Below are 21608 nucleotides of genomic sequence, written 5' to 3'. Positions count from 1 at the left end.
GAAAGGAAGTAGGGGAGCACATTGTAGATGTCCTAACTATGGTCTTTCAGAGTTCTCTTGATTCAGGAGTGGTCCCTCTGGATTGGAAAGTTGCACGTGTCACTCCACTTTTTAAGAAGGGTGAAAGGGGGAACCAAGGAAATTACAGACCAGTTAGCCTGACATCTGTGGTGGGCAAGTTGCTGGAGTCTAAAATCAAGGATAGGGTGACTGAACACCTAGAAAAATTTCAGTTAATCAGGGACAGCCAGCAAGGATTCATGACGGGAAGGTCATGCCTGACAAATCTCATTGAATTTTTTGAAGAGGTGACTAAGGTAGTGGACAGGGGAGTGTCTATGGATGTTATTTATATGGACTTCCAGAAGGCATTTGATAACGTCCCACATAAGAGACTGTTAACTAAGGTAGAAGACTATGGAGTTGAGGGCAAATTATTGACATGGTTAGGTAGTTGGTTGAGTGGTAGGCGACAGAGTGGGGATAATGGGTAAGTACTCCGATTGGCAGGATGTGACTAGTGGTGGCCTGCAGGGATCTGTGTTGGGGCCTCCATTATTCACATTATTCATTAACAACTTGGATAATGGCATAGTAAGTCATGGATCCAAATTTGCTGATGATACAAAGTTAGGTGGCATTGTAGACAGTCTAGATGATAGCATAAAATTGCAAAGAGATATGACAGACTAGGTGAGTGGGCAAAACTGTGGCAGATGGATTTCAATGCGGGCAAGTGTGAAGTTATCCATTTTGGACCAAAAAAGGATAGAGCAGGGTACTTTCTAAATGGGAAGAGGTTAAGTACAGTGGATGTCCAAAGAGACTTGGGGGTTCAGGGGCACAGATCTTTAAAATGCCACGAGCAAGTGCAGAAAATAATCAAAAAGGCTAATGGAATGCTAGCCTTTATATCTAGAGGATTGGAGTATAAAGATACAGAAGTTATGCTACAGCTGTACAAAACCCTGGTTAGACCCCACTTGCAGCTCTGTGAGCAGTTCTGGGCACCACACCTTAGGAAGGATATATTGGCCTTGGAGGGAGTGCAACGTAGGTTTACAAGAATGATACCTGGACTACAGGGGTTAAGTTACGAGGAGAGATTACACAAATTAGGCCTGTTTTTGCTAGAATTTAGAAAGTTATGGGGTGATCTGATTGAAGTCTTCAAGATATTAACAGGAAAAGACAGGCTAGATAAAGATAAACTATTTCCACTGGTTGGAGATTCTAAAACTAGGGGGCATAGTCTAGAAATTAGGACCAGACTGTTCAGGAGAGATGTTAGGGAGCACTTCTTCACGCAAAGGGTGGCAGAGATTTGGAACTCTCTCCCACAAACAGCAGTTGAAGCTAAAACAGTTGTTAATTTTAAATCTGAGATAGATAGATTTTTGTTAAGCAAAGATATTAAGGGATATGGGCCAAAGGCAGGTATGTGGAGTTAGGCCGCGGATCAGCCATGATCTCATTGAATGGCAGGACAGGCTCGAGGGGCTGAATGGCCTACTCCTGTTCCTATCTTCCTATGTCTTGGGTTAATAGTTTCACTCAGCTTATAAAATGGCAAATTTTAAAGTGATTAAGTCTATTTCTCTTACTGAATCCTCTCTCATATATGGTCATATAGATTCAGGAAAATCTTTACCGTCAAATACTATTACCCAACTCTGTACAATTATTAATTTTATACATAATCTTTTCTGACTTTATATGTTTGTTATTTCCTTAATGATGCATTTCTAAATTTTACACATACATTCCAGATCAAAATATCTTAAATTTTCAAACTCTTATGGCTACTCAGAAGGGGAGAAAATATTTCAAGTATTTCAGCAAGTTTGATCACAATCTGGGAACACAGTTATTACAAAAATAAAAGCATGAAATTCTAATATAAGAAACTCTATAAACACATTAATCTTTTTTGGTTAACTAACAAACCTTGGTAAAGAACAAAAACTCTTGCGTATTACCAACGTTGATAAGAGAATAAAAGAGGGCTCAGTAAATCAAACAATGATTAGGTCATGCCAAGCTTGGTTTTAGAATGCCTGAAGATTATAAAAGGGAGAAAAGATCAAGGTGATAAGGAGTTCCAGTAAGATAATGAGTTGGAGTAGAAGGCGCTGATGCAGGGAGAAGGAAAATCATGTAGAATGGTAAAGCTTAGATGGAAAAAGACAGTCTAGTTCAGAACAGCAATGATCATGGACAGAAAGGTTGAAGGGTAGAGCCAAGATTAGGATCAGCATACCAGCTTCTAATCAGTACTTCAACATTAAATCACCCATCTCTACAGACACCAGTAAATTACAGAAAACATAAATGCAGTTGAGACTTACAGACTTGCGTCTTCTCTTTTTGCCCTTTTTCTTGTGTTTTTTAGACTTTTTATAACTTCGCTCTAAATATGAGAGAGAAAATATTTAAAACCCAATTTGGCTGAAAATGTTTTAAGTTTCTACATTAAAGCATCAACAAGGTTTAGATTACCCGACTCTTCACTGGAGGTTCGGTCTGAGGGGGACTTTGAATGGGAACGCTTCTTTTTCTTAGAATGGTGATAATCATCATCTTCTGATTCCGAGGCCTGCAGGATTTAATACAGGCACTTATCAATGCAGCTGCAAGGACATGGAAATAGAAGGCTAGATTTTCTGAAATTGATACTTTTTAGGTTGGAATGATTAACTGAACTTTTGGAAAGGGTCAGAAAGCATCTCACCCGTTTAGCAACCTTGACAAGTACGAAAGGGAAAGACAGGAAAGAAGAAAAATGAAACCCAAATACCAGCCACACCTTGGAACAGGCTCAGAGCTGATCCCATTTTATTGGCTGCTGAAATTACAGTGATATTGCATGAAATATTTGTGAGGAGGCTAGACTCAAGGTCAGCATGACAAGGGCATGGAACCAAATTTCAGGCCACAGCTAACTGTTACTGTCCCTGGATGTGCTAGATCTACACTGTATGCTAGCTGCAAAAAGCACAGCTTTGCATGCATTTGATACTTTGGTGGTCCAAACCCTGTAATGACAGTTTGTCATGGTTGCCACCAGATAATTATGCAAGAAAATGCAGATATTATTGGTGGCATCTTTACAGGTGCATACAATGTATACTGGTTGTTGAATACCTTGGTGTGCCTTCTTTCATTTAATGCCACTGAAATAGGATTGGTGTATGTCATGTTTCAGAACTCTGGCCAATTTTCCATAAAAGGGATCAGGATATGTTTAAATCCACAGAGCAGCTGAACCGTCAGGCATGTGTTGTTTCAGATGAGGCATGAAAAATCTAAGATCCTAGGGACAATAAAGGATCACTTAACATTGTATTGATTGTCACAGTAGAAATGAGTGTGAACAATCTAAGGAACTCAGTCGAGGTCACTGCTAAATTATTTTTGGTGGGCATCGCTCAGTGTGGGGGTGGGGGCAGTGATGGGGCACTGGTGGTGGTGCTAGTGATGGTTTATCAGTTTGAACTGCAATTCAAAAAAGGACACCAAAAGGCAAACTGACTTTTGTGATCAGGGCAGCAAACAAAGTCAAACAGTGAAGAGCAATGAAAAGGCTGTAAAGGCAGGATCCCTTGGGGAAGAGGTTCGGCCATGGACAGGATGCGCGGAGATTGGTTTGGTTAAATAAGATGGCCCACTATTACGTGTTCTCCATTTTGTTATTATTATATAAATACAAGTTGTACTAATTGAACTGAATAATTGTAACATAGCCAGTACTCTATGTTTCATCTTAGCTGGAATAGCTCATCCAAAACTCAGCTGCACCTATTTTATTCCCCACCACCTCAATCCATCTATCACCCTTGCCCTCATTAACCTACATTTGGCTCTGGTTCAGATTACAAGAATGTGTCATTGTTACACTCCTGGATCCAAATAAATATAGGGCAGTGTGAGTCAACTCATATATAAGTAAGTAAGATGTGCATCAAGGTGCAACTGAAACCACTGAACCCAAGAAGAGCTCCATGGCAGATCTGAATTCCTTGCTGGGTGCTTCCATGAAAGCAACCAACATTAGTAAGTTTGGGGCTCATATTTTACTGGTGCTTTTGAATCTGCTGCTGAAGCTTACTTTGCATGCACTTTGTCTTGACAAATACCAGGGTACCACTGTGTGGGCAAACAGCACTTTGATATCCATCGATAGATGTTCCTCCTCCTCTTTTAAACACTTAAGATAGAGGGAGGTTTATTGGGATATCCATTAGTGCCAGTAATAGTGCTTGATGGGGGGTGGAACTGAACAATTAACACAAGCTCATGTGAACAGAATTGACAGAAGTAAAACAAAAGGTAAATGACAAAAATAACCAAAAATGGCAAGTATTAAATTTACTTACCTGGGTGATTTAAATCAGCAACAACCACAGTTGATTCCTAGCAAACCTGGATGCCCGTTCCACATTCTTCAGAATTGACATATTGTATACCTGAACACCAAGAAATGATGTGCAGGGCATCCCAGCCTCAACTATATTTTAAATGAAGCACCAACCTCTTTGAAACAGGCATTCTAATGTCACTGTCCCCAATTAGTACCACTTAACAGTGGAAAATCAGGGCTAAAGTGTCTGCTTGTACACTTGACCAAAGACAATATTCAAATCTGCAGACCACGACATAACAAATCAATAGATTTGTATCCAATCAGTGTATCAAACGGTTCATCATACTGTAACATTTTGATAAATAAATCAAAATACAAGTACTTACTGAACGAGAGCGAGAATGCTTCCTGTGATGCTTTTTTGACTTCTTGGAATGTTTTTTGCTCTTTGAATGATGATGCTGGCATTCATGCTATTGCATAAAAAAGAAAAACTTGGATGATATACAGCCAACAAAACCTGTGCAGCAAGACAGATAAACTATTTTTGACAACAGAGGCAGATAGGCAGACAACAGATAGAAATTATGCAAAGAGAAAATCAAATCTCACAAACTTAAAAACAAATGTCAAGAGAAATTAGAGTATTTTGATAAATTCTGCAATAGTTTGTTTTAGGTGAAGACTATGATAATATTTAGTAAAATCTTCATGGCAATTTCCTCTTCAATAAATCAGTTTACATAACAATAAGGAACAATAAAACAAATACTGACTACTGCATTCTCACTGTTAGAGAATTAGATTTCCTTAAATTTCAATGGTGCAACATTGTCTTGAAAACAAAAAGACTTGCATTTATATGGCACTGTCCACTATCTCAGGACATCCTAAAGTGCTTTACAGTCAACAAGGTACTTTTGTGACGTGTAGCCACTGTTGTAATGTAGGAAACGCAGCAGCCAATTTGCACACAGCAAGGTCTCACAAACAGCAACGTGTTAAATGACCAGATAATCTGTTTTAGTGATGTTAGTTGAGGGATAAATGGTAGTCAGGACACTGGGGAGAAATTCCCTGCGCTTCCTGAAAATAGTGCCACATATTGTCAAGTTAAAATACACAAATTCCACCGATCTTCTAATTTTGCCAAGGCAACAATTCTTCTGCTGGGGTACAGATCCACAGCTGCTACTTGCACTAGAGTGGTTACTATTCACGTCAGAACCTCAAGTGTTGGCAGATTATTTGAGCACAACATGGATCAAAGCTGAGCCCAGCCCTGTCCTCACCTAAGTGTACACTTATGCACTTTCAGCAGTGGTCACCAGGTAGTGATCAGCAGTGGGAATCTTAACCCATTTCCCTTGCCCTAAAACAACAGTGATTAAGCACATTGTAGAAAAGCTCAGCTGTCAAAGGACATATATGAGTTACCAGAACTCAAATGTCCTTTAGTAAGGACTGTCTTGGCATAGCAGCTCAGCTTCTCTGCAGAGATGGAGGGAAAGAAAGATCAATGGTAGGGGAAGCCAGTTTATTCTAATTTAATACGGAGCTGAGCAACTGGATGAACAGGAGGAGTTAATCTTCTGCACATCCTTTTAATAAGCAAAACAAATGCATGTATGAAGGGAGAAGAAGGGCAGACAAAATGAAGAAATGGTATGTATAATTTAGGAATGATAGCAAAACTGAACTCCACATCTGAAGTAACTTGACTTTTGCTTATTTTGATTAATTCTGAATTTAAGTTAAAATGGATTAATAAAAGTTAAAAATGTGGTACACATTTGAACTTAATTTTTGCACTACATTTGCACATCATCGCATATCCTGTCAAAAACATTTTGATAATCAATACCCCATTTCTAAAGCAATAGCTAGATTAGACTGAAATCAATGTCAAATAAAAGCAATGCAATTTCTACTTTAGGATTTTCCATAATTACCTCAAGAATCTGTAGAAATTCCTTGAAAAGTCTTTTTCTTTCAGATTCTACTGTAATGTCTTCAAAGGCGGACTCATTTACAAATCTATCTCGGACCTGAAAAGAAAATATTAGCCTTTAAAGAGCTCAAATGCATTTATTGAAAATCAAAGTAGTATAATACATCAGGACTGCATTACATTTGTAAATGTGAAATTAGTTGCAGCTTTACATAGGCATCAACACATACATACCTCATCCCAATTTGATTCTGGCTCAAGAGGAGGAGTTGCTTGCTTTAACATACTTTTGAAAGCAGTTTCTTTTCGCTTCAGTTTTCTCGCTTCTTCTTTTTCTCTTTCACGTTCTCGAGCTTCAGCTTTCTCTAACAGCTAATATAAATTACAAGTGATTATCTCACCCTGTATAGATCAAATAAGATATATTGCTTGCATAATTAATTTTTTTAAATGGTGTTTTTCTCGCTCTCTCTCGCCATAACTGTCTTTCTTGTTTGGATCATACTCTTTATATTTAGCTCTTCACTTGTCTTTCACTTTCTGTTGTCATCTCTGAGTTAGATTTCTGCCTATACACGGGGAAGTGATAAAGATCTAGCAAGACAATGAGAGAGAATCTGCACTATTAGAGTGACTGGCAGTGAGGCGGCATGAGGCTAGGGAGTGAGCAGGGACTCCGCAGAGTACAGGACTTCGAAGAGAAGCAAAAGCGGGACTATAGCACAGGGACTTCAAGTCTTCAGCAATGAAGGGAGCAGCCTTGGATTGGTTGTGGATGATCTTACTGGGAAGTTGGGAGCAGAGCCGAAGATGGAGTATTCAGGAGAGGTCGTAGTGGGAGGGAGGGAATTAAGGTAGTGCATTTGGGAAGGAGAGCAGAGGATTATCCATGATTTTGAGATACCTTTTCTATAAGTCCTTACTGTGAGACGGTCAACTTTTGAGGAAACATGAGGCTTTGTGAACTGCAGCACATTACGTTGAAAAATGTTTTAAAAAGCTACTTACACTGTTAAAAGTAAGTTTAATGTTACCAGCATCAAGTGTGGCTGCTCTCTTGTCTGAGCTAATCACTGTACCAAATTCTTCAAAAGTAGTATTGACTTCTACCACAAAACCTTTATCCTGTGCAGGGAAAATAGTACATGTTATGTCTCTTAGAATCACCTCACTTTCACAGCAGTTATCATCACATGATTGCTCAAAGAACATTGAGCAAAGATGAATAAACTGCTTTACAAAAATAACTTTCAAATTGTTTCTGTAATTATTATTTTGTCTTAATTTTTTTGTTCCATTAGAATTTATTGAAAGGGTTACATCTATGAAACACACTGTAAATTTGCATGTCCTGTCTGGAGATCTTGCTTTGTGCAAGTGAAGATGCATTTCACAAATGCAAAAAATCTCATGACTATTCAACCAAATTACACAGGTACACAGAAGATAGGTCATGAGAAGCATTGTGATATGATAAATCTTTCTATAAGAAAGATTAACAGTTATCTCTCATTGCTGTAATCAAAGCGTATTTTTTGTCAACCTTAGTATGCGGTTGTTTGCCATCACACACTGCTCATTATAACATTTATAAAGCTTCTTAAAAGATCACAATATAGTTCCCCAAGCTGTATTTGACTTTCTTAGCTAAATTCCTATTGAAGCTCTTTTGTGGTAAAATAATGACCTAGAGGTTCCTGGTAGTCAATCGCAGATTTCAACAAATCACAGAATTGTTACACCACAGGAGGCCACTCAGCCCATCGTGTCTGCACCAGCTCTCCAAAAGAGCAATTCACTTAGTGCTATTCCCCCGCCTTCCCCCCGTAACCTTGCACCTTCTTCCTTCTCATATAACAGTCTAATTCCCTCTTGAATGCTTAAATTGAACCTGCCACTCTCAGGCAGTGCATTCCAGATCCTAACCACTCGCTGTGTGAAAAAGTTTTTTCTCATGTCGCTTTTACTTCTCCTACCAATTACTTTAAATATCGGCTCTCTCGTTCTCAATCCTTTCACAAGTGGGACAGTTTCTCCCTACCTACTCTGTCCACACCCCTCATGATTTTGAATACCTCTATCAAATCACCTCTCAACCTTCTCTTCTCCAAGGAAGACAGTCCCAACTTCTCCAATTTATCTTCATAAATAAAGTTACTCATCCCTGGAACAATTTTCGTGAATCTTTTCTGTTCTCTCCAATGCCCTCACATCTTTCCTAAAGTGCGGCACCAAGAACTGCATAACTTCCTTGCTCTTGTCCCTATTAATAAAGCCCAGGATACCGTATGCTTTATTAACTGCTCTTTCAACCTGCCCTGCCGCCTTCAATGACTTATGCACATACACACCCAGCTCCTGCACCCCCTTTAGAATTGTATCCTTTATTTTATATTTTCTCTCCATGTTCTTCTTACCAAAATGAATCACAACATTTCTCTGCATTGAACCATCTGCCCATTCCCCCAACTTGTCTATGTCCTTCCCAAGTTAACAAGCTACCCAATTTCACTATGATTTGTAAGTTATGAATTTATATTTTTATAAATGCAACTCTATGGCTTACAGTTACCTTTAAAATATCTTTTATTATCTTCTTTTCATCATGGAAGCGTGCTTTTAGATCTTCCACATAAAATTTGAAGAGATCAAGTGGGGTAGATCCTAAAGACACAGCATAACAATTCAACACATAATAGAAAATATGAATATTTGAGAACAACTCTAACATGTCCTATACATTAGACATATGAAGAGAACACGGAGGGTTGGGGTAAACTGAAAACGTCTTACCAGGTTGGCCCAACATTTTGGAAAACCTAATATCAGCACTGATAGCAGGATACAATTCCATCCAGGTAGACATGGAATGCAAATGTCCACTTTCATGCAACTCATCTAAGAATATCTGCAAGAACATTAGATGAAGAGTGAAAGTTAAAACCTATATTTTTCAGCACATTTTCTTCTGGCATTCAATGAAGATAAAATGTCTAAAACAGCAAGACTGAGAGCAGAGCAGTAGAAATGGGTGAGGCCGAGAGTGGCACAGGAGAAAAATCGCAAAGTGACATCACAACACAAGGAGGGATGGATAAGTTATGGGTAACTATTCAATTTACCTATAATTTAAACTAGATCAAGTAATTAGTTAAAACACAAACATATATGCCATGGTAATTAAATACGTAAACTTTAATTATTTAAATGAATAACACAAGGGTAGATAGGGATGGCAGTGCAGGAGGTATGCTGGAACTGCAGCATGTGGAAGTTTGCGGACAGCTTTGCAATCCTGGACAATCATAAGCAGGAAGTGTCTGCATCTCGAGGAACTTCAGCTCAGAGTTGTTGAGCTGGAGTCTGAGATGCAGACACTGCAGGACATCAGGAAGGTGAAGAGTTACCTAATCCAGTAGACAATCACACACCTTAAGTTAGGCAGTGGTAAAGGTTTGGTTTCCTTATTTAAGGAAGGATATACTTTCCCTAGAGGGAGTGCAACAAAGAATCACTGGCTGATTCCTGGGATGAAGGGAGTGTCCTATAAGGAAAGACCGATGGACCTATATTTCCTGGTGAGCTCATTGAAATATATAAAATCTTAAGGTTAAGGTTGAAGCTGGGAGGTGGTTTCCCATGGCTGGGGAGTCTAGAACTAAGGAGTGTAGTCAAAGAATAAGGGGTCAACCATTTAGAGCTGAGAAGAGGAGAAATTTCTTCACTCAGAGGGTTGTGAATTTTTGGAATTCTCTATCCCATGGTCTGTGGATGCGCAGGTTGCTGATTATATTCAAGAAAGAGATCAATAGATTTTTAGATACTAAGGAAATCAAGGGAGAGGGGATAGTGCAGGAATGTGGACTTGAGGTCGAAGATCAGCCATGATCTTACTGAATGGCAGAGCAGGCCCCAAGGGTAGAATGGCCTACTCCTGTTCCTATTTCTGTGTTGTCACAATTAATGCTGCTTTAAGATAGCATGAAACAATGTACACCATTTTAAGGGAATAACTACAATAGTTAGATGCTGTGGTATGATATCGTTATGAAAGTACTTCAATTTTTTAATATTTTTTGAGGATGTGGGTTTGAAGATTGTGGAGATGGATTCATTTGGGACTGAAGAGATTCCATAGATGTTGGACTTCGTTTTTTTTTAAAAAAAGGTCACTGGAAGGACTTGGGGAACTTTGTTTCAAAACAAACCTTCACTGGATGTCACATGCCTTAAGTTAAATAAACAGCAAGAGGCTTGGTGACCAGGAGGGTTGTTTACAGAGAAGTGACATGCCAAGATTTATGGTGGTCAAGAGTTGGTTTTGTTTTGGGTATTGTTTCGAGTCAGTTGGGATTGCAGCCTGCCGAGAGAAGCACCAAGCTCAACTTGTGCCAACTCTCTGGGAAACTCTGAGAATCCAGTGTGAGAAATAGAGAAACTGATGCCACCTTTCTCCTGAAAAGCCTGCCAGGCTAAGCCTCGACGTCGCCTGAAGAGAACTGCTCCAAAAAGATCCCAGTGACAACCATCTACACGTAGTTAGGACGTCAGAATAAAGGGACAACTGTTATCCTTCCATATCCTATCCTTTTTTTCTCCTTCAGGAATTAGGCTAAAGTTTTTTTTGTCTTTTTTGTAGAGATCTCTGCAAAGAAAACTTCTTTATTTTTACTTTAACTGGGTGTGTGCGTGCATGTGTGCGTGTGTTAGGCTAAGTTAGAAGGGAACTTTCATATTTCAATCTGTGTACTAATGCTTTGCACCTTTACTGAATAAGTCTTTTTTTTTTATAATAAATTGATAATTTTGTTGTTTATTAAAGAAACCTGGTTGGTGGATTTTATTCTGAAATAAAAATAGAGTATATAATTAGCTGTATCGGTAACTGGGTAACACGGTGACCCGTGGAGAAGTGGAACTAGAGAAAGACAGTGCACTCCTCCCTCCTCAATCGTAACAATATATTGTGATATGGTGTGAGCTAAACCTTCCTGGAACTTGATGTACTACCATTTTAAAGCTGCAGCTTGAAGTAGTGTGCAAGGTTCACAAACAATTGTTTAATCTATCTATTTTTTGAGGTAGGTTAATACATTTAAAGTTAACATCTAATAAGTTATAATTACTGACTGAAAATTAGAATTAGCACACGCTGTATTATAAAACAATGTTTGCAAGCTTGAAAATTTTTAGTAGAGAACAAACCAGAGTGCAAAGACCCAGAAAAAACTCAGCATTCACAAAAAGAATGTTCTTCTTCTTCTTTGGCCTCCTTGCCTCGAGAGACAATGGGTGGAGGTGGTCAGTGGTTTGTGAAGCAGCACCTGGAGTGGCTATAAAGTCCAATTCTAAAGTGACAGACTCTTCCACAGGCGCTGCAGATGAAATTGGCTGCCGGGGCTGTTACACAGTTGGCTCTCGCCTTGGGCTTCTGTCTTTTTTCCTGCCAACTGCTAAGTCTCTTCGACTCGCCACACTTTAGCCCCGCCTTTATGGCTGTCTACCAGCTCTGGCGATGACTGGCAACTGACTCCCACGACTTGTGATCAATGTCACAGGACTTCATGTCGCGTTTGCAGACGTCTTTAAAGCGGAGACATGGACGGCTGGTGGGTCTGATACCAGTGACGAGCTCGCTGTACAACGTGTCCTTGGGGATCCTGCCACCTGCCTCACATGGCCAAGCCATCTCAAGCGCCGCTGACTCAGTAGGGTGTATATGCTGGGGATGTTAGCCGCCTCGAGGACTTCTGTGTTGGAGATACAGTCCTGCCACCTGATGCTCAAGGATTCTCCGGAGGCAGCGAAGATGGAATGAATTGAGACGTTGCTCTTGGCTGACATACATTGTCCAGGCCTTGCTGCCGTAGAGCAAGGTACTGAGGACACAGGCTTGATACACTCGGACTTTTGTGTTCCGTGTCAGTGTGCCATTTTCCCACACTCTTTTGGCCAGTCTGGACATAGCAGCGGATGCCTTTCCCATGCGCTTGTTGATTTCTGCATCGAGAGTCAGGTTACTGGTGATAGTTGAACCTAGGTAGGTGAACTCTTGAACCACTTTCAGAGCGTGGTCGCCGATATTGATGGATGGAGCATTTCTGATGTCCTGTCCCATGATGTTCGTTTTCTTAAGGCTGATGGTTAGGCCAAATTCGTTGCAGGCAGCCGCAATCCCGTCGATAAGTCTCTGCAGACACTCTTCAGTGTGGGATGTTAATGCAGCATCGTCAGCAAAGAGCAGTTCCCTGATTAGGACTTTCTGTACTTTGGTCTTCACTCTTAGACGGGCAAGGTTGAACAACCTGCCATCTGATCTTGTGCGGAGGAAAATTCCTTCTTCTGAAGACTTGAACGCATGTGAGAGCAGCAGGGAGAAGATGATCCCAAACAGTGTAGGTGCGAGAACACAGCCCTGTTTCACGCCACTCAGGATAGGAAAGGGGTCTGATGAGGCGCCGCTATGTTGAATTGTGCCTTTCATATTGTCATGGAATGAGGTGATGATACTTAGCAGCTTTGGTGAGATCAATGAAAGCAACGTAGAGGTGCATCTGTTGTTCTTGGCATTTCTCCTGTAGCTGGCGAAGGGAGAACAGCATGTCAATGGTGGATCTCTCTGCTCAAAAGCCACACTGTGCCTCAGGGTAGACACGCTCAGCCAGCTTCTGAAGCCTGTTTAAAGCGACTCGAGCGAAGACTTTCCCCACAATGCTGAGCAGGGAGATTCCACGGTAGTTGTTGCAGTCACCGCGGTCACCCTTGTTCTTATAGAGGGTGATGATATTGGCATCGCGCATGTCCTGTGGTACTGCTCCCTCATCCCAGCACAGGCAAAGCAGTTCGTAGAGTGCTGAGAGAATAGCAGGCTTGGCACTCTTGATTATTTCAGGGGTAATGCCGTCCTTCCCAGGGGCTTTTCCACTGGCTAGAGAATCAATGGCATCACTGAGTTCCGATTTTGTTGGCTGTTCGTCCAGCTCATCCACGACAGGCAGAGACTGGGCTGCATTGAGGGCGGTCTCAGTGACAACATTTTCCCTGGAGTACAGTTCTAGGTAGTGCTCCACCCAACGGTCCATTTGCTTGTGTTGGTCAGTGATTGCGTCCCCTGATTTAGACTTGAGGGGGGCAATCTTCCTGATGGTTGGCCCAAAAGCTCTCTTAACGCCATCATACATTCCTCTGATGTTCCCGGAGTCAGAGGCCAGCTGAATACGACTGCATAGGTGTTGCCAGCAGTCATTTGCGTAATGCCTGGCTGTTCTTTGTGCAGCGCTTCTGGCTGCTTTAAGTGCTTCAGATGTTAACTCGCTGGGGGCTTTCTTATAGTTCAACAGTGCAATGCGCTTAGCGGCTATGACAGGTTCCAGCTCTTCAAAGTGAGATTGAAACCAATCTGCGTTCTGCTTCACGCGTTTGCCATAGGTGGTCATTGCTGAGTCATAGATGGCGCCTCTGATTTGGCCCACTTAGTCTCTGCACCCCTGTAGGAGTGTTTTGAAGGGCTTTTTCAAGTGAATTTAGAAACTTATGTAACAGCTGTGGATAAGAAATTCTGCTAGTGTAACTGTAATCAAAATAGTTGCTTTTATGGCTTTTTTGGCCATTGAACTGTTGAGATATTCTTCACGTGTAACAACGTAAAAACAATTGTTTGCTGCCATAATGATTTGTATTATTTATATCGCACCTTTAATGCAGTAAAACACTTCACAGGAGCATTCAACAAAATTTGACATTAAAATAAAAAATTTACACTAACATTATGTATATTACCTATAAACTTACTTAATTTATCACTTACTTGAAAAGCCTCCCTATTTTTACGCTGCCTTCTCCGCTCTCTAAGCAAACCTCGCTGTTTCTCCTCCTCTTCCTCTTTCTCCAATGCTCTTATGTGCTCTTCAAAACAAACAAGTGCATCTTCTTTATCCATATCTATGGAAATAAAGTTTTGGTGCCAAATGTAATATCAATTTCAAAATGACAGGTGCTACAAAACTTGGAAACATTGTGAACTGTGAGGAGGGCAGTGTAGAACTTAAAAAGGATAAGGGCAGGTTGGTGGAATGGGCAGAAAGTGGTAGATTAAATTTAATGCAGAGAAGTGCAAAGTAATTCATTTTGGTAGTAAGAACATGGAGAGACAATATAAAATAAAGGGTGAAATTCTAAAGGGGATGCAGGAGCAGCGGGACCTGGGTGTATACGTGCATAAATCACTGAAGGTGGCAGGAATGGTTGAGAGCGCGGTTAACAACACATACAGCATCCTAGGTTTCATTAATAGGGGCATAGAGTATAAAATCAAGGAAGTTATGTTAACTTGTATGGAACACAGGTTTGGCCTCAACTGGAGTATTGCGTTCAGTTTTGGGCACCACACTTTCGGAAAGATGTGAAGGCATTGGAGAGAGTGCAGAAAAGGTTCACGAGAATGGTTCCAGATTAGGAACTTTAGTTACATGGACAGATTGGGGAAAGTGGGACTGTTTTCTTTAGAGAAGGTTGAGAGGAGATTTGATAGAGGTGTTCAAAATCATGAGGGGTCTGGACAGAATAGATCGGGAGAAACTGTTCCCATTGGTGGAAGGATTGAGAAAAAGAGGGCACAGATTTAAGGTAATTGGCAAAAGACGTAATGGCAACATGAGGAAAAACATTTTCACGCAGCGAGTGGTTTGAATCTGGAATGCACTACCTGAGCGTGTAGTGGAGGCAGGTTCAATCAAGGCATTCAAGAGGGAATTGGATAGTTATCTGAAAAGGAAGAATGTGCAGGGCTATGGGGAGAAGGCCGGGGAGTGGCACTAGGAAAACTGCTCTTTCGGAGAGCCGACGCAGACACAATGGGACAAATGGTCTCCTACTGTGCTGTAACAATTCTGTGAATGTGCTATATGGGAGGTAGACAGCAATTAATTTTAAATCATTTGTAAAAGCAGAGATTTTAGCAAAATTATCCACCTTTTCTACCATTAACAAACACAGTATTAAGTCTTCTGAATATTGCGTTACAAATCTCAATCTTAGGTTTGGAATGAATTAACACCATATTTGGGAGCTTTCTTCCTGAATCTTCTGCTTTCAGCCAGAGATGTGCAAAATACAGTCCGCATGTTCCTTTCATTCAGCCTACAGTCCCCTTGTTCCATCTGTGTGCTTATGTGCAAAGACTTTCGACTTGAGCAGTTTAAACTTCCTGGGTCATGAGCTTTAGAAAGACTGATTTCAGATTGGTGCATTTAGACAATCGAAGGAGCAGCTTCTTTGCATCAATTAGAAAGCAACCATGACCAGTTACCCAGGCCCAGGAAATTTAAAAAAAAGAGATTGAAGCTCCAACTTGCAGATTTTTCAATGAATCTGCTCAGAAATCATGCAGAATGCAATAGCGGCAAGTGCAGTAGAAATGGATGGCACATCAGCGAACTAACTGATCATGTCAGATCAAACCAAACTGCAAAAGAGGTCAGTAGGCAGGAGGGAGCAGACCAGATCAGGAAGTGTAAAGCAAAATGGTAATTAAGTATAGGGTATTTATGTATGGGACAGGTGGGGTGAGATTTTGAGTTTGGGACAAGTTGGATCTTTAGTGTAAAGCAGTGTCAGGCTTACAAGAAGTGCGACAATGAAAAAATACAAACTCAAACTGGAGAATTATAAAAATTGACTTTACCTTTCAAAAAATGGACAATGCTGCAAAAGATGACAAGAACACACAGGAGCGCAAGAAATAGGAGAAGTTGACCATATGCCCATCGAGCCTGCTCTGTCATGGCTGATCTTGGGTTTCAATTCCACTTTCCTGCCCGCTCCCCATATCCCTTGATTCCCTATGAGACCAAAAATCTATCTATTCCAGCCTTAAATGTATTCAATGATGGAGCATCCACAACCCTCTGGAATAGAGAATTCCAAAGAGTCACAACCGTTTGAGCGAAGTAATTTCTCCTCTTCTCAGTCCTGAATGATTGACCGCTTATCCTGAGACTGTATCCCCGTGCATTCAAACATTGCCACACTGCTTAGAACAAAGGATGCCTAACCAGGTTGAGAAGTGTCAATTACCCCATCCTGAAACATTCCTGAATTGAATGGGTTCTATTGAAACAAAGAAGGTATGAAGTGGAAACATCATAACTGCATTATTCTCATCTTGGTCCCTTGTGCGATCATCACGGGGGAAGAGACCAAAGCGGCCCCTATCAGAATCTGATATGGTAAACTTTTACCTTAGGGCGGGCGGCAGAGAGGCCGACAGGCAGAGACCCCCAGAAAGAAGCATCATCAGCAAGAAGTTTGTCCAGGTGAGAGCTAGGAGAAAATCTAGCAAATCAGAAGGGAGGCACCTTGCTGCAGATTCTACATTTTCAACTTATGCAGCAGTGAATTGGAAGTGATCCTCTGTCTTCAAACGGAACTATCAACCAAGAGAGAAATCTACAAATACCTCAGGCCTGCAACCCATGAGAACTTGACTTCTGAAAGAATTTAACAGGTTTACCGTGAACCCCGAAACCCGACTCCACTTGTAAACCACCTACCCCTTTTCCTCTCTATCCATCTCTTGTGTGTGCGCGAGTGACAGCATGAGTCGATGCAGTTGCGACAATTGCAGGATAAGGCATATTGCTGAATAAATAATTAATCTTCTGTTTTAAACCGACAAGAAAACCCGTTGCTGTCTGTTCATTTGACAAACACACAGGCGTTAAAACCCCAATAACAAAAAACACTAGCTGCGATCAGGTGGGAGCTGAATAGTGGGAACCACCCACACCCCTCACCTGGTGGCCAAACAGCAGGCTTAGAGATTTAGTTTAGGGAGGGGGCTGGATTTTTCACTTATGGGTATAAAAAAGAACAGCGAGAAGAATTCTGCCAATCCTCTCAAACACTGTTTGAGGGTGGCACAGTGGCTAGCACCGCAGCCTCACAACTCCAGCGACCCGGGTTCAGTTCTGGGTACTGCCTGTACGGAGTTTGCAAGTTCTCCCTGTGACCGCGTGGGTTTCCGCCGGGTGCTCCGGTTTCCTCCCACAGCCAAATTGCAGGTTGATAGGTAAATTGCCCCTAGTGTAGGTAGGTGGTAGGAGAATTGAGGGAAGGTGGGGATGCGGTAGGGAATATGGGATTAATGTAGGATTAGTATAAATGGGGTGGTTGTTGGTCAGCACAGATTCAGTGGGCCGAAGGGCCTGTTTCAGTACTGTATCTCTCTATGACTCTCTGACCGTGATTTCTGAGAGTATTTTACCTAAAGATTTTGAGAATCATATGGAAATTTAAGTTTTCTACATGATTAACATTCTTGAAGTAATATAACAGAACAAAATCCCAAAACACAGGACAAGCATGTGAATCACAAGAACTAGTATCACAGTCATTAATTGTCCTACATTATAACTCTGTGTCAGATTGTAAGAAGTGTAAACTGCCAGGCAGTTCATTGTGAAATGCTGATTCTGTCAGCATTGAAAAGAGGAACGTTTCTACATTACTGAAGTCCCAGAAGATCCTATTTCTACTCATTATAAGCTACAGTGATAGGTTTAAATGTCATGCAGGACTTCAAGTAAGAGAGATTTTGGGGACTGCATCGTTCAAGACTAATCGAGAAATGAGCACTTTTTTGTGCAATACCACAGTGAGGGCCTTTGTGTCGTCAACTGTGTGCAGAGTTAAGAGTACAATTTGTGATGGAACAAGATCAAACAAAAGGCTAATTTAAAATATTTGGGGGTCATTTATGCCATGAAAAGGATAATGAATCAAAAAAGTATCTCTCACTGCAGCGCATGTTTTTTGTATGCTAAGAGTCATACAATGGATATGACCCTAGCTAGTTTTGATGTATCAAACATGATTACAAAGACAGTAAAGCCCTTCTCTCATGGTACTGTCGTGAAGCAGTGCATTGCCAGTCTTCATCAAAATTAGCTGTCACACAGAAAAATCCAGTAAGAAAGGAACAACCGTTTCAGGAGTTCACAAGACAACTGCTGGAAAAGGTCCAGAGTTTTGTGCAGCACAATCTTGCTATGGATGAAAACACTGATATCATCATTAATCAATTACTCATTTTTGTTAAAGGAACTGACAATTCTTTCTACACAATCAAAGAACCCACTGTTTTGATCTGCATGCAAACTACAAAAGGTATAAATGAACCCAAATATGTTGATAATTCCCACATTGGAAAGAAATTTTTAAAAATGGGATCGGGTTTCTTCTTGCATCTGGAAAAGGCAAACACAAGCCATGCTTACTGGTCTGACCACCGAGGGTGCTGCTACCACGCTTAGGAACAGACACAAAATCAAAGCATTTGACAAAGAGTTGGCAACTGATGAAAGCATTATTACCTTTTGTTGTTTTATCACTGACAGTTAGCCTGGCAGCGAAGACAACATTGAATACACTGGAATAAAAGCAAAATACTGCAGATGCTGGAAATCTGAAACAATCCGGTTGCTTGCCATTTCAACACTCCCCCCTGCTCTCATGCTCACATGTTCCAGTGAACATCAACGCAAGCTCGAGGAACAGCATCTCATCTACCGATTAGGCACACTACAGCCTGCCGGACTGAACATTGAGTTCAATAATTTCAGAGCATGACAGCCCCCCATTTTACTTTCATTTTTAGTTATTTTTTCTTCCTTTTTTTTTACATTCTTTTTTACATTTTTTACTATCTTTTTTTGCATTTATTTCATTTCATCTTAGTTTGTTCAGTTTGCTTACCCACTGTTTTTTTTTCAGGTTTTTTTTCAGGTTTGCACTTGCTGCTGTTCAATATTCAGTGTATTCACACCTAATCTGTACTAATGCTTTGTCTTTCAACACACCATTAACATATTGTTTGCCTTTGCTCCATGACCTTTTGGTCAGCTATGTGGCCTTGTCCAATCTGCACCTTCTCCTTTGTTATCTCTTGCCCCACCCCCACCTCACTTGAACAAAGAACAAAGAAAATTACAGCACAGGAACAGGCCCTTCGGCCCTCCAAGCCTGCGCCGATCCAGGTCCTCTATCTAAACATGTCGCCTATTTTCTAAGGGTCTGTATCTCTTTTCTTCCTGCCCATTCATGTATCTGTCTAGATACATCTTAAAAGACGCTATCGTGCCCGCATCTACCACCTCCGCTGGCAACGCGTTCCAGGCACCCACCACCCTCTGCGTAAAGAACTTTCCACGCATATCCCCCCTAAACTTTTCCCCTTTCACTTTGAACTCGTGTCCTCTAGTAATTGAATCCCCCATTCTGGGAAAAAGCCTCTTGCTATCCACCCTGTCTATACCTCTCATGATTTTGTACACCTCAATCACGTCCCCCCTCAACCTCCGTCTTTCTAATGAAAATAATCCTAATCTACTCAACCTCTCTTCATAGCTAGCGCCCTCCATACCAGGCAACATCCTGGTGAACCTCCTCTGCACCCTCTCCAAAGCATCCACATCCTTTTGGTAATGTGGCGACCAGAACTGCACGCAGTATTCCAAATGTGGCCGAACCAAAGTCCTATACAACTGTAACATGACCTGCCAACTCTTGTACTCAATACCCCGTCCGATGAAGGAAAGCATGCCGTATGCCTTCTTGACCACTCTATTGACCTGCGTTGCCACCTTCAGGGAACAGTGGACCTGAACACCCAAATCTCTCTGGACATCAATTTTCCCCAGGACTTTTCCATTTACTGTATAGTTCACTCTTGAATTGGATCTTCCAAAATGCATCACCTCGCATTTGCCCTGATTGAATTCCATCTGCCATTTCTCTGCCCAACTCTCCAATCTATCTATATTCTGCTGTATTCTCTGACAGTCCCCTTCACTATCTGCTACTCCACCAATCTTAGTGTCGTCTGCAAACTTGCTAATCAGTCCACCTATACTTTCCTCCAAATCATTAATGTATATCACAAACAACAGTGGTCCCAGCACGGATCCCTGTGGAACACCACTGGTCACAAGTCTCCATTTTGAGAAACTCCCTTCTACTGCTACTCTCTGTCTCCTGTTGCCCAGCCAGTTCTTTATCCATCTAGCTAGTACACCTTGGACCCCATGCGCCTTCACTTTCTCCATCAGCCTGCCATGGGGAACCTTATCAAACGCCTTACTGAAGTCCATGTATATGACATCGACAGCCCTTCCCTCATCAATCAACTTTGTCACTTCCTCAAAGAATTCGCTTACAATCTGTGACTTTTCTAATATTTGTCAGTTCCGAAGAAGGGTCACTGACCCGAAACGTTAACTCTGCTTCTCTTTCCACAGATGCTGCCAGATCTGCTGAGTGATTCCAGCATTTCTTGTTATTGAATACACTGGGCTGGATTTTCCTCTGCTGCCGCTGGGAGCGGCGGCAGATGAAAAAATGTCAGCCTGCCCACTGCCATGCCACCGTGGTGGCCCAGGATAATGAGCCGGTACCCGGGGAGAGGGGGCGGGCTCTCACACAGCGGCACTGTGTCAGCTGCCTATGCAAAGGCGCTGGCGCCATTTTAAAGGGCAGCTAGCCCTGCCAGGTCATATAAAGTTTTAAAGCGCTACACTCTGCAATGAACCACCGATAAATCTATCGTCCCTTCCTCCCTCAATAACCATTAAATTCAACATTTGCCCTCTCCCACCCCCCAAAAAAAAACTTTTCTTCAGCACTTGACCTTCCCGCCCTCCAAAACGATCAAAGTGCAGAGGTCTCCCCATCCCACCCTCCCCTACACTAGTAATTTGCATTACAGCCTGTTCCGCTACCCCCTCCCACCCCCTGCACTAAAAATCATAAGTTCCCCCCTTTCCCACCATGGTGGCGCCTGCTTTCCCTGGAAAGGAAAGAGAAGGCGCAAGAGTGCTGGCCGCCGCTTGGAACATCGTGGCCTGAAGGTAAATTCACATTTAATTTTATTTAAATCTATTAATTTCATAAATTTACATATTTAATCCAGGTCCCATCGCCCAGCGGCAGGGGGTTGGGGGGCCACCACGGAGCCTTGCTGCCGCCGGGAAGATGGGGCCTGGCGTTGGGCTCCATGGCTGGCCGCTGCTGGAAAGATCTTCCGGCAACGCCCGCCGCCAACCCCCCCGGCCATGAAGCCAGACGTCGGGAGCTCAGTAAAATCCCAGCCATTATTTGTGTTGCAGATGTACTGTGCCTGTTACAAATCGAGGACAAAGAGTGGAGCATGCAAATTTGTCAGCTGTTGTTAAAACTTCCATGAAAGATAGCCAGAGCTTTTTAGAAATGTTCTTACTATCAGTGCCGAAATAAAATGAT

At 41.7% G+C, this 21608-nt stretch overlaps 1 protein-coding gene across 3 annotated transcripts in view; it reads right to left on the bottom strand.

Annotated features, from left to right (window-relative positions):
- Window positions 1–21608, bottom strand: part of prpf40a (PRP40 pre-mRNA processing factor 40 homolog A) — a 101037-nt gene that overhangs the window by 16745 nt on the left and 62684 nt on the right. For all 3 annotated transcript variants that reach the window (XM_068035316.1, XM_068035318.1, XM_068035317.1), the window contains 9 exons: window positions 14122–14255; window positions 9108–9222; window positions 8887–8978; window positions 7323–7439; window positions 6549–6686; window positions 6316–6411; window positions 4750–4836; window positions 2500–2596; window positions 2349–2410 (listed from right to left, as the gene is read on the bottom strand). In XM_068035316.1, coding sequence (XP_067891417.1) covers window positions 2349–2410; window positions 2500–2596; window positions 4750–4836; window positions 6316–6411; window positions 6549–6686; window positions 7323–7439; window positions 8887–8978; window positions 9108–9222; window positions 14122–14255 — 938 coding nt within the window. The remainder of the gene's footprint in view (window positions 1–2348; window positions 2411–2499; window positions 2597–4749; window positions 4837–6315; window positions 6412–6548; window positions 6687–7322; window positions 7440–8886; window positions 8979–9107; window positions 9223–14121; window positions 14256–21608) is intronic.

The sequence above is a fragment of the Heterodontus francisci genome, chromosome 7 (assembly GCF_036365525.1).
Source record: "Heterodontus francisci isolate sHetFra1 chromosome 7, sHetFra1.hap1, whole genome shotgun sequence".
Taxonomy (NCBI): domain Eukaryota; kingdom Metazoa; phylum Chordata; class Chondrichthyes; order Heterodontiformes; family Heterodontidae; genus Heterodontus; species Heterodontus francisci.
The sequence above is the reverse complement of the archived record's forward strand: the minus strand, read 5'-3'. Positions and strand labels throughout refer to the sequence as shown.